This window comes from Nomascus leucogenys, chromosome 6 (genome assembly GCF_006542625.1).
Source record: "Nomascus leucogenys isolate Asia chromosome 6, Asia_NLE_v1, whole genome shotgun sequence".
NCBI lineage: Eukaryota > Metazoa > Chordata > Mammalia > Primates > Hylobatidae > Nomascus > Nomascus leucogenys.
In genome coordinates, this window is record NC_044386.1 from 6007964 (window position 1) to 6021891 (window position 13928).

Below are 13928 nucleotides of genomic sequence, written 5' to 3' on the forward strand. Positions count from 1 at the left end.
ATGCTTGATACAGGATTTCTGGTACATACTCTTTATCTAATTAAATAAGTTTCCTTTTACTCTTGTTTATTTTTAAAAATAAGGAATGAATCTTGGATTTTAGTGTATCAATAATTATATTTTATTCTTTAACTTCATAATATTCCTTATGTCATATTAAAGATGTAAATTCATATGTATTTTATCATACAAATGATTAACAAATGTATAAGCATGTCATTATATGAGAGTATACTTCCTTATGTTTCACGAGTGCATCATGACAGGCTCATTTTTTAAATCACTGCTCACTTTGTGCCACTGATGTTTTATGAGGCCTGTTTATGTCAGCAATGGTAAGAGTGTTAGTGTTTCCTCTGTGGGTACCTTCATCTACCGTGAGTCTCCTGGATATGCTAGCACCACAGAATGGCAGGCGGAAATTTCCAGCTTTTTCTGTAGAATGAGTTTAACATAGAAAATAGATCTTTCTTGAAAATGTGGTAACACTTACCTGGAAACCTCCCTGGCCTAGTGCCTCTTTTCTTGGGGATAAAGAGTATGAAAATGGGTAGATCTCCAAATGCCTTTTCCATTTTTCTAGGATTATTATTCCTACTCAGGCTTTTCTCTTCTTGGAACAATGCTGCTAACTTGTGCCTACTTGGATATTTCTACTACTTGTATATTTTCAAATCCATTGGTGTGCAGGTGGACTTAGTATGTTCTTGAAAGCGTAAGAGTCTCTCCGTTAGTGTAATGACCTTCTCTCTTTTTGTTTTCCTTGAGCAATTAACAAATATTTGTCTATTTTATTGGTCTTTTCAAAAGAATAAACTTTTGAGTTATTGATCACCACTACTATGTGTTCTATCACGTTATTCTGTGTTTACTCAAGCTTGTTAATTGATACGCAAATCTCTGTATTTTGTCAATTTCTGTTAGATGCTAGTATTAAAATTTTTTTATGTAATCATAGATTTGTCTATTTCTTATTATATTGGTAATAGTTTTTGCTTTTTCCAATATTTGTTCTAAGGCGCTTTTTAAAGTTCTTTTTAAATTATTTAATATTTTTTGGTTATTGTTGTAAGGTGCTTTTTAAAGTTCTTTTTGAATTATTTTGTATATTTTGGTTATTGTTATAGGGTGCTTAAGTTCTTTTTGAATTATTTTGTATTTGTGGTGATTGTTGTAAGGTGCTTTTTTAAGTTCTTTTTGAATTATTTTGTATTTGTGGTATTATCGCAAGGTGCTTGTTTAAGTTCTCTTTGAATTATTTTGTGTTTGTGGTGATTGTTGTAAGGTGCTTGCTGAAGTTCTCTTTGAATTATTTTGCGTTTGTGGTGATTGTTGTAAGGTGCTTGTTGAAGTTCTCTTTGAATTATTTTGCGTTTGTGGTGATTGTTGTAAGGTGCTTGTTAAAGTTCTTTTTGAATTATTCTGTGTTTGTGGTGATTGTTGTAAGGTACTTGTTTAAGTTCTTTTTGAATTATTTTGTGTTTGTGATTGTTGTAAGGTGCTTGTTTAAGTTCTTTTTGATTTATTTTGTATTCGTAGTGACTGTTGTAAGATGCTTAAGTTCTTTTTGAATTATTTTGTAGTTTTTGGTTATTGTGGTGCTTTTTTAATGTCCTTTTTGAATTATTTTGTATTTGTGGTGATTTAAGGTGCTTAAGTGTTTTTTCAATTATTTTGTGTTTGTGGTGATTGTTGTAAGGTGCTTAAGTTCTTTTTGAATTATTTTGTATTTTTTGGTTATTGTGGTGATTTTTTATGTTCTTTTTGAATTATTTGGTATTTGTGGTGATTGTTGTAAGGTGCCTTTTGAAGTTCTTTTTGAATTATTCTGTATTTGTGGTGATTGTTATAAGGTGCTTAAGTTCTTTTTGAATTATTTGGTATTTGTGGTGTTGTTGTAAGGTGCTTGTTTAAGTTCTTTTTGAATTATTTTGTATTTGTGGTGATTGTTGTAAGATGCTTAAGTTCTTTTTGAATTATTTTTTATTTGTGGTGATTGTTGTAAGATGCTTTAAGGTTAAGTGCTCTCACGTGTTCTTGACAGCTTATTCGTTTTATAAATACCAAATGTAGAAAATTTCCCTGTTCCCCCATTTACTGTGTCTTGCCATGAATTGTTTTTTTTTATATATTGACATACCTAATACCTATCATAATTTAAAACACACATACTCCTTGACAAATAAATATGACTCCTAGGAATTTATTCTAACACACACACGTGTGCAATATTTGAAATGAAAGGTACGTTATTCATTGTAGGCTTCGTAGGTAATAACAAAGGATTGGAAGTAATCCACATATGCATTCACAGGGGTCTGGATAAACAATGGACCCTCTGCCACTCTGGAAAGAATGAAGCTCCTTATGTACTGACAGGAAATGATCGGTCAGACCCGTGATTACACAAAAACAAATCCTAGGAACAAAACATTCTGAATAGATGTCAATATTTGTGTAATGTCAAAATATTGTCAATATTTGTCAAATAGTCAAAATAGATGTCAATATTTGTGTCAATATTTGGGCAAGGTGGCTCATGCCTATAATCCCAGCACTTTGGGAGGCCAATGCAGGCAGATCACTTGAGGTCAGGAGTTTGAGAGCAGACTGGCCAACATGGTGAAACCCCATGTCTATGAAAAATACAAAAATTAGCTGGGTGTGGTGGTGCATGCCTGTAATCCCAGTTACTGGGGAGGCTGAGGCAGGATAATCACTTGAACTTGGGAGGTGGAGGTTGCAGTGAGCCAAGATCATGCCACTGCACCCCAGCCTGGGCAACAGAGTGACAACCTGTCTCAAAAAAAAAATGTTTAACAGGGGAAAATCGTATCTACCTATCTGCACAGAATATCTCGAGGGATGGACAGGAAACTGTTACTGCTGGCTACCCACAGAGGATGGCGCTGGGCAAGGGGGTGGGAGGGAGCATTTCATGGAGCCGAATCTCTCAAATATTGAACTCAGTGTTTAACGATTCAAAACATAATTAAAATTAAGTACCCACACCTGCATCTTGCATTAGCATTTGCCTATGTATGTCAGTCTTATTTCCATTTTGTGAGCCGTTTTGCATTTTCTGTTTAGTATGTTTTCTTGCCATTTCTTTTTTTTTTGAAACGGAGTCTCGGTCTGTCACCCAGGCTGGAGTGCAGTGGCGCGATCTTGGCTCACTGCAAGCTCTGCCTCCTGGGTTCATGCCACTCTCCTGCCTCAGCCTCCCAAGTAGCTGGCACTGCAGGCGCCCGCCACCACGCCCAGCTAATGTTTTTTTTTTATTTTTAGTAGAGACGGGATTTCACCGTGTTAGCCAGGATGGTCTCATCTCGATCTCCTGACCTCGTGATCCGCCCGCCTTGACCTCCCAAAGTGCTGGGATTACAGACGTGAGCCACCACGCCCGGCCTTCTATCCTTTTTTCTTCCTTTCTTCTCTTTCCTTAGACTGATGGCAATTTTGTGACTTTTCTTTTCTAGTGATTTGGAGGTTATACTTCCTATTGCTGTCTTTATAATCATTACTCAACCATGTGAACAGATGTATTGAAGCGGTGGAGCAGATAAGGAGGTATTCAGGTCTGGAGCTGTCCAGGAGCTGAGACAGTCTCAGCTGGTAGCTGGGACACTCTTGGGGAGTTCCCCCAGCTGAAGAAAGTCTCCCTGCCTAAGGTCGTGATCTTTCCCAGGGCAGCCCACACCCCACATCTAACGGCTGGTTGATGTTGGAGGTGCCGTGTCAACTCTCACCCCAACTCTGCCACGTCATGCAGCTCCAGAGCACCCCATGGGACCCGCTGGGGCCTGTCATGCCTGCGACACAGTCCCATGTCTCCTTGAGCCCCATCCACCCAACCCTGCTTCTTTCACTCAGCTGCAGGGAATGATCCACACTTTCTGCATGCACATCTCTAGCTCAGTGTTTCCCAGGGAACCTGACTTCCAAAGATTGATTTGTCTAACAAGTTCGAACACACACCATAATATACAAATGGGCAGGGCCGATCGTAAAAGGTGATCAGTCTTACGAAGAGGCTTATCTGTATGTTGGTTCTGGTAATATCCCATTAGTACATTCTCTTGGACCCTTTATATTGTAGTTGTTTAAAATGGGTTGAAATTTTAGAGCTCTTGATACTGGAAAATGTCATTTGTTGTAACCAAAATCCACCTGGAAAAGCATACATACCACAGATATTTCTATTTTAATTGTAAAAAGTGAAGTCGTTCTCTTGATACCAACAATTATCTTATAAATAACCTAATGACCTAATTAAAACACAAATTTGCATCAATTGCCAGGTGCTTGGATACTTGGAGTGCAGGGCCAATGTTTTCTAGTTTTTATTAGTTTTTCATAAGGTACTTTAAAATAATCTTTGATGCTGAAGCTTGGCATTGAGGATGTGAGAGGTAGGTAGCAGAAATTCGTGTTTGACATTAAAAAGCGGTCAGTTATGCAATTCTGTGTTTCTTGCTGCAACCAGCTCCAGGGTGCCCTGCCACTGACAGCTCAGCAGAAGGGCATGAGGCACCTCCTCCCCAGACCAATAATAGGAAATTAGAACAAGAATACGTGAATTATGTGATGCTCCTTGGTTCTCAGGGCTGTGATTCAGTGACTATGTTAGTTTCTGCTAGTACTGAAGATTCTGCAGCAGCCAAATATGTGAGCAAAGATGACATTTAAGTTCTATATGCTTCACCCACCTCATCTTTGGATCCCCCAGTCAAAAAGTTTTATTCACTAGCAAATAGATAAATAAATGATGATCAGTAAATGTGCTGTCTTAGCACCTCACACCCCAACCAGCCCCCACCTTGAAACACTAGCTGTCAGGTGCCGTTCTCAGTGCACTGCACATATGTTGGGGTGATCAGACCCAACACCAGGTCATGGGGGTGACGAAGTCTGGCAGAATCAAACGATTGAGAAAAAGTTTGAGAACTAAAGTGGGACCAGGGGACCATCGTGATTGTGGAGGCTGCAAAGGCCCCGAGCTCTGGGAGACCACGCTATTTACTGGTAATCCAACAGAGAAAGAGGTGGTGAGAATGTGGGGGTCAAAAGGGCACGTTGCATCAAGCACATGATTTACAGCTGTGATGGTTTAGCATTTGCTCTGCTACTTGAGATAATGGACAGCAGGTTCTTTTAACTCAACATACAGTTGATCCTGGGAGAGCAAGGAGCAAGGAGCCAGCAAGTCTAGACACATTCTGGAGCCACGAGCCCTGGATTCCATCCAAGCCACGAGGGATTTTATGCCCTGGGCTTAGATTAGGTGTGTCAGGGTAGCCTTCCACTCTTCAGCACAGAGCTTGGTATGCCAAAGGCCACAAGGGGTTTTAGACCCTGGACCCCGGACATGTTCCAAGACTCTTTTACATTATGTCAGACATGCAAGCCCTGCCTCAGCTTCTTCCCAACACTCAGCTTTTTCCCAACACACATATTCACTAACTCAGGTCTCAGCACACCTTATCGGGTAGGTGCTACCATCTGCCCATTTTATAGATGAGGAAATAAAGGCTCAGAGATGTTAAGAAACTTGCCCAGGGTCATATAGTCAAGAAGTAAGTGACTGTATCAGTCATCTATGGGTTTGTAACAAATTACCCCAGGATGTAGTGGCTTGAAACAATATTTAATATCTCACAACTTCTGTAGGTCATAAATGCTGGCAGGGCTTAACTGGGTCTTTTGCTTCAAAGTCTCTGTAAACTAAAATAAACTTCTAAGCCCCCTGCTGACTGAATGGACTCCTTGTGGTCAAGAGGACCCCAGAAAAACCTTAAAACTAAGCTCCCAGCCATAACTGGATGTGAGGTCAGACACACCTCTTTCTACCCCCTCCCTTTTGTGGTTCAGACACAACTGACCAACATTAATGTTAAAAAAGAGATCATAAGACTGGCAAATAGACTCTCTGTGGCAGTAAGATGCCAGATTGTAAACAGGACCCAAGGCCATGCCAGGCAAGGGTTACATCACACATCCCTACCCTTTCTTCTAACAGCCAAGGGGTTTTTTTCCCCTAGCAACTAAACAAGCACTGGCCTCGAGATACGTTAAACAATTCCAGCTCATCCAGCTCAGAGACGTTAACTAACTGACCCTGTTCCACCAGCCATAACTGCAGCTTTGACTTGAACTTACTGAAATCCCTTTGTAGTATTACAAAGAGCCTGTAGTACAAAGCGATTGATTCCAGTAACTTTCTCCTGACCATCAACTGGTCCTGGCTGGCTGCACCCTTGGACGCCTTCATGTCCTGAAAAGACCTTTTGACATATAGGGCCTAACTATAGTACATTTAAATGTTAAGTCTCCATCCCAAAGTGAACATGGGTGGTATGTTACACGAACGTTTGTCCCATACACATGTGCCAGGACCATCATGAATATTCATAGCTCCTCCCGTCACCTGTCGAATATGCATGTTTAGCCAACCAGTTCAGCATAAAGCTCCCGTCCCAGCTTCTCTTCTTCCAAGGTGTTTCTCTCTGGTCTTGGCTGGAGGCTGTGCTTCCCAGGCTACAGGATGGCCACCTTGCAGGCTGAAACCTTTACAAGAAATAAAGTCTCCTCTGTTTTCTAAATGTATTAATTGTGGTTGATATGGTTTGTGTCTCCACCCATATCTGATCTTGAATTGTAGCTCCCATCATTCCCATGTATTGTGGACGGGACTTGGTGGGAGGTAATTGAATCATGGGGGCGGTGATTTCTCACGCTGGTCTCATGGTAGTGAGTAAGTCTCACAAGATATGATGGTTTCAGAAATGGGAGTTCCCCTGAACAAGCTCTCTTGACTGCCACCATGTAAGACGTGACTTTGCTCCTCATTCACCTTCCACCATGATTGTGAGGCCTCTCCAGGCATGTGGAACCATGGGTCAATTAAATTTCTTTCCTTTATAAATTACCCAGTCACGGGTATGTCTTTATTAGCAGCATGAGAACAGACTGATACAGTGCTTTTGTATTTTTAAAGTTAACATCTCTCAAGAAGTGGGTTGACTCAAACCTCAACTAGGGCAGGATCTGTTTCCAAGCTCAAGTATGGGGTTGTTGGCTGGATTAGGGTCCAAGGCAGTTGCTGGACTAAGCGCCTCAGTTCCTTGCTTTTCCAATGCTGCACTTAATTCATTGCAGTAAGGCAGGTGTGAGGACTTTACCCAGCAGGCCCAAGGCCACTCTCCCTAAAAAGGCCTGAATGCAAGACTGGCCCTTAGTTGGCCTCTGGGAACTGGATTTTGGGAGTGTTCCCAACATCCCAACTGATAAGAGTGATTCAGTGTGCCTAAACTGTTTATGCAAACAATACACTGAGTGCCTGCTTTCCCTGCGGGAGTCGGGAATGTTGGAGGTGCCAGACAGGTGCCCACATGACCCCTGTAAGCTCCCTGAGCACTGAGTCTTTATAATGAGCTTCCCTAAAAAACAACACTTTGCATGTGTAATCACAACTCACTGGGTCAATCAAGTCTGTCCTGTTTGATACCTCTGGGAGAGGACTCTCGGAAGCCTGCACCTGTTTTTTTCTAGATGTTACCCCCTGTGCCTTTCCCTTTGCTGCAGTCACAAGTCTTTTGTGTAATAAATCATAGCAGAGTAGGACTAGGTGCTGAGTCCTGGGAGTTCTCACCAAACCCAGGGGTGGGTCTTGGGGACCCCGACACAGCACAAGAGTATCACCAACAAGATGGAAGTCACAGTCTTCTATATAATCTCATTGGAAGTTTTGCCCCATCGTCATTCTGTGCATTAGAAGCAAGTCACAAGGTACAGCCCACACACACAGGACAATGCACCAGAACATGAACCCCAGAGGCGGGGGTCAAAGGGGCTGTTGTGGAGGCACGCAGGCCACCACGGCAGAGCCAGGAGTCAAGCCCCTCACCCTCCACCCCAGGCTGCTCAGCATTTGTTGAAGTGAGCAAGAACAGATGTCCCAAACCCACTTCCTGAGAAGTGCTCTGGGAATGGAGTGCCATTTGCTAGGGTGAAGTTTGTATATATACAATCCCGGACTTGCAGATGCCCATTAAGAATTTTGTCCTCTGGGTTCACAGAGACACAGACATCTCTTTTGCAGCACTTACTCATTACACACTTATTAACTGAATAGATCTAAGGTTACCATGTTTTAATAGACAGGGCCCCTGACTTACAATTCCCATGATTTTTTGGCTTTATGATGGTAGGAAAGCAACACATATTCAATAGAAACTGTACTTTGGATTTTGATGTCTACGTGGGCTGGTGATCTGTAGTCAATATCCTTGTGACATTGGGCAGTGGCCGAGTTGCTCCATCAGCCATGCGATCACAAGGGTAAACAACCAACCCTCTACAGGGGACTGTGTTGCCAGATGATTTTCCCAACTGTAGCATGGAAGCGTTCTGAGCATGCTGAAGGTAGTCTAGGGGTACTTAATGCACTTTGATGTAGGGCACTTCCAACATATGCTGGGCTTATCCAAGACATAATCCCATCGTAAGCTGAAGAGCATCTGTATTTAAAATCTCCTTGTTAACGTTGGCCAGCCCACATAGATCCCCTTCTCAGAGGCAACCAGTACTGTCAATTTCTTCTGTATCCTTCCAGTTACTTTACATAAATTCAATTCAAAAGCACATGTCTGTCTCTAAGCCTGTGTATTTTCCCCCTTTACACAATGGCAGCAGAATGCACATTCTTCTCTACACCTTGCGTTTCTTTCTTGGTGGTCACTGGACTCCAGGACGCAGTGAGCTGCTTCAGCCCCTTTGCTGGCCACAGTGTCCACTTAGGGGCTCTGCACCATTTGTATCCCAGTGCCTCGTCATCGATGCTGAGGGCTTCCAGGTTTCTGCTATTAACAACATTGCATCAAATGACTCTGCAGACACATCTGACTCATCTGTAGGCCTGTGAAGTGGACTCGCTGGCTCAAAGTTGTCCTGTTTTTTAGGAAATTTATTTTATTCATCTACTCAACAGGTATGTCAAAGTTCAAAGGAAACAGAGTTTTCAGTAAAAAGTTTTTCTCCCATTTAAGCACCCCCACCAGAAGACAACCACTATTCCCAGCCTATGGGGCTGGCTACTTCAGAGAGGCCCTCATCAGAGACAAGCCTGCTGGGTGGAAGCGAAAAATCCTTCTCCAGCTGATGTCTTTTCTTCTGCAGTGCACTCTTTGGGAATCGGAAGACCCTTAACAAAATGCTGATTAAAGTTAGAGAAAGAAAACCCTTCATGTTAGGAACAGTCTTCTCTTGAATGTTTCCTCAGGCTTATCCATACACCGTAACAACTGTCCACCTTATTTATCAATTTTTAAGTTTTCTCCTCCCTGTGTGGTCTGTACTTGCTAGTTGCTGTTCTGCTGTCTTTGACCCCTACATCCAATGCTGGAGGCTGCTCTCAGCGTCTGGTTACCCGGGGTTGTCTATTCTGACAAGGCAAGGTGCTCACAGGCAGTGCGAAGTGCAGGAGTGACTCCTCGCTTTGAGCGTCGCTACAGGGTGATAAGAGTGGGCTATTTCCCAGGAATCCTAAGGCTGCTATCTTTACGGCTTTTTTGGAGCTAGACAGTTTCCCCAGAGAAGCATCTTTCAACAATCCCCTTCTGTAGACCAAGATCTCACTGCACTAAAAGTACTGGGGACTGAGGGAGGAGAAAGATACCAAGAGCACTAACCCCATCCCCACACACCTGTGTGGCCCCCAGGTCCCCACCGTGCCCGGTGTCCCCAGTCCAGGGCCTGGACCAGCAAGTAGGATAAAGGATAATGGGGCATGCGAGAGGGCATTGAAACTGACTGGAAACAGTTCCCACTGGCCAATGCCGGGACAATCTGAGAACCAAAATAAATGACAGTAAAAATAAGTAAATAACTGAATAAAACAGAATCCTTGAATCCATACTGATAGAAAATGAATCAAGAAGTAAACAAAGGAGACAGGAGTGCTTATTCTATGTAGAATGAAAACTAATAATGTAGAAGTGATGAAAAATGGGGAAAAATCATTTGTAGCTATCACAGTAAAAACTGGCTAAGGCAAATTATCAAGAAATACTAAAGCTAGCAGTTAAAAGTTTGAGAGAGAGGAATATAGTCTTGAAATATCTCCTTGCAAAATACTTACAAATTTTTCAGTGGAGAAACTTGGCAGGCAGATATCATATTAATAATAATAAAAAAAACTTCACCACCACTGTAAAGAGAAAAACCAACATCGTCAGCCTCCTGACATGATGCAGCAAAAAGAACACAGCACCACCTCTCTGGTACTCCTGTCAAAAATGCACATATCACAGGGACACTTCAGACCAACCAAAACTGAAGCACATTCAGACTACCTGACCGGTACCCCGCAAGACTGTCTCAATCATAAAAGACAGACTGGGAACTGTTTCAGACTGGAGTGAACTCGAGACAAGACAGACAAAGGCAACAGGTGTCACCCCAGACAAAATTGGACATTGTGACTGCAAAGCACATTACCGGGCCGCTGGAGCGAGCTTGCTGGTTAGAGGGTGACCTGCATCCATGTTTCCGACGCCTATGCTGTGAGCTGTAAAGAGGGCCTCTGTTTCCAGGAAACACCATAGGGGCAAGGGGGTAATGGAACACGTCTGTAACTTACTGTCAAAGCGTTCGGAAAACAATGAGTGACATGCAAGCACACCAGAAGATGCAAATGCAAATGCAGAGAAATGTTCAGTGGAGAATTTGGGCGAAAGAGAAATAGGAGCTCTTCACGCCACAGAGCTTCAAAGTATTTCAGAGTGCAGACTCCAGAGACAAATCCACCAAAGGCAGTGTGTGGTCGGTGTCTGTACAGACCAACACACAAAATGAGGTAGACAAGGAGACAGCAGCCTTCACAGTGAAACTGCTTTCACTGGAGAAAATAAGGATGTATTCTAACACTGCCATTTAGCCACAAGTAAGTTTGTTCTTTCTGCTTCCTAAGAGCAAAACCAAGAATCACACATGTATATATTTTATCAACTTTATTTAAATATTCCAAGGATCCCAACCCCATTTAAAAATAAAAATTGTAAAGCACTCCATTCAATAAAAGCACGTAAGTCCCCCTCAATAATTAGTATGACAATTCATGATACAGCTCTTACTCTGGGAGAGTTTATTTTACCCTTTATTCCAAAAGGCACAAAGTCATCTGAGGCCTCAGATATTAACCCCACTGCATGTTAATGTCACACCACTAATGTGCAACTCAATGTAATTATTAAAGCTTATAACACACTTCCCCAAGAATTTATAGATTCTTTCTATAAATAATAATTTAAAAAATACTGGACCTTAAGACCAATACAGGCTTAACAAGAGACCTGAAATTTCTGCAAGGGCAGTTTTGTTTCTTGATAGAAGTACGACTTTTGAAAGCCTATTCCCAGCAAAAGAAACACTAGACCCAGCTTGGCCAAAGAAACAAAGTAAAACGAGTGATTTCTAACACGCTAAAAGCATATGTTTTCATCAGCTCCAAAGAAAGCAGTCCTGGTCATTCAGAAGGCTCCTATCATCCCAGCAGTCTGCAGTCGTTAGAAATATCTGCTTTACAGGCCACAGGCTGCTCTGGATTTGGTTTCAGACACCAGTAACCAGAAGAAGCCAGTTTTGCGTGTGAGGGGTGTGGGGCCCCGCTGCCTTGGGCCTGCTCACCGGGGTGGGTGGACCCCTGCCGGGTCACAGCCTGCTGTCACGTCTGGACTGTTGGCCTCTTCTGCGTCCGGGCTGTTGGGCTCTCCTGCTCTCTGTCCCTCAGTCACTTCATTCTCTGGCTGTCCAGTGCTGGCTGCACTCTCATTTGTGAGGATAACCCCTTCCTTCTTCTTTTCTCCCAACACCTCCAGCCCCATCATCCTGAGATAATGAAGCCGCTCATTCTTGGGCACAAAAGTTCGAATGGAGGCCTTTCCCCGCCATCCACACAAGACGATGGGACACTGCAGAGCGTCTGGATTCCTGCAAGTGATAGTGGCTTCATGTAGAACATTAAACATTCCCACAACTAAGTCGAACAAGATATAATATGCAACTGCTTAAAAAAGAAAACCACAGAAAACCCACACCCACAAAACCCCCAAAACTACTGGGAGGACATTTTCATCTGTGATCCGAGGGGTAGGTTTTCTCAAAGGGAGATCAGCTTCCTTCTTCATGTCCTGAGTAAAATTCTCACCCTCACTTTCGCCTTGCCTCTTTAAGTTCACAATGGAGTAGGCCCCAAATCTACAGATTTCACATATACTTTCTACATACTTCCTTCTCAAACTTTACTGTCCCCGCCGCCCCGTGTCACCTCACCCCACTAAATGAGAAGCGTTTCTCCACAGGCTCCTTGCAGCTCACCTCAAGTTTCCTAAGTGAACTGAAGCTCCTGAGAGGCCGGGAGACTCTGCCCTTAGCAGGGCTGCCAGAGCAGGACCCGGGACCACCTATGTTTCGCGTGATTTGTTCTCTAGGGACCCCACATGGCAGTCTGTGCCCTGCTGGGCACACAGTGCTCATTTCCGTTCCCAGCATGCAGCATTACCCACAGTCAAAAACATCCCTGCCTCTCTGAACCTGCCCCAAGCCTCCCAACCTTCCAGGCTCCACTGTCCAGCCAGGTAGCATCGACGCCCCAGCAGAGATGGACGCCACCATTTCCAACCTGCAGACGCCCTCTCTCAACTTACCTAATTTCTTTCATACGCGACCCTGACCTAGATTTTAGGCTCCTAACGGCTGTGTTTAATCACCTTTCCATTTTTCCTAATGTAAAGCAGGGGCACTAAGGTGGTTTTAAGAAGTGAGAGGAAAATACAAGAAATTCCCAACTCCCATCTTCTTAAGAAAAAAATCATTATTCCTGAAGTTGACTTTTCACCTGTGTATTTCACCAAGTAGAAACGAGTGTTCAAATACGGAAAAGTGAATCCACACCTTAAAATATCCCAATAGTTTCTATGTGGGCCACATGGGACTGTTATTTTAAAAACCACTTCTGAGTCATTGAATTATTCAAACTCTCGTAAAAACACCCAGAAGCCATCAATCACTAGATGCTCCTGCCCCTTCACCGTCCAGACACCATCCGCCTCCAGCAGGTCCCCAGGGTGCCCATGCGCTCGGCCGACCTCCCCAGCCCATCCATCTGTTGTTCCCTCACCAAGTGCCTGCCCCTCCCACCTCAGCCCCCACCTGTCCTCTCTCCACATGGCAGCCGGACAGCCTGAACCCTGAGGACATGCGGCCCCTCGGCCTCCCTGCCAACCTCTTACCTGTCCCTCTTCCTTCCCTACTTGGCTGGGCCCGCCCCGACCCCCAGCTTGCATCTGCCTCAGGATCTGCGCTTTGGTGGTTCCTTCAAGTTAGCACTGGATCCCTGGTCCAACACTTACTTCCCAAAGAAATCTGTACAGTGGTTCTACGTATTCACTCCCCCAAAATCCCAGTCAGCCCTGGACCCCATTCTATTTCTTCCTCTCAGAAATGGTGTTTCATTGTTTCATGTCACCAAGACGGAGCTGTTGCAGGTGAGATCCAAATTCTGCCACTCGTAAGCTGAGGAGCTCTGGGCAAGCCACCTAACTTTCTGTCCCGGCTTCCTCCTCTGGCAAGTGCTGCCCAAACCAGCACCTGCTCCCCCAAGGCCCCCCATGAGGATGCAGCGTGAATACATGCAAGCAGCATGGAGCAGTGGTCCCGTGGGGACCGTGAGTGCAAGCGTGAGCAAATCCCATGCTCCGGCCCTAGCACTCCTGATGCAATAACATGGCAGCAACACACATGGCTGAACCAGCCACGAGGGTGAAAGAACGGAACCTCACTCAACTGTCCAATCTTTACACTTACTCTGTACAAGACAGAAATTTTCATTGGTTTCTAATGCTTAAAAAATAAGTACTATGCATTTTATT

General features: G+C 43.7%; 1 protein-coding gene across 1 annotated transcript in view; it reads right to left on the reverse strand.

Annotated features, from left to right (window-relative positions):
• Positions 1-10994: 10994 nt before the first annotated feature.
• Positions 10995-13928, reverse strand: part of NSUN2 (NOP2/Sun RNA methyltransferase 2) — a 33931-nt gene continuing 30997 nt past the window's right edge. The window contains exon 19 of the mRNA XM_003263219.3: positions 10995-11988. Within this exon, the coding sequence (XP_003263267.1) occupies positions 11682-11988 (307 nt within the window). The 3' untranslated portion in view covers positions 10995-11681. The remainder of the gene's footprint in view (positions 11989-13928) is intronic.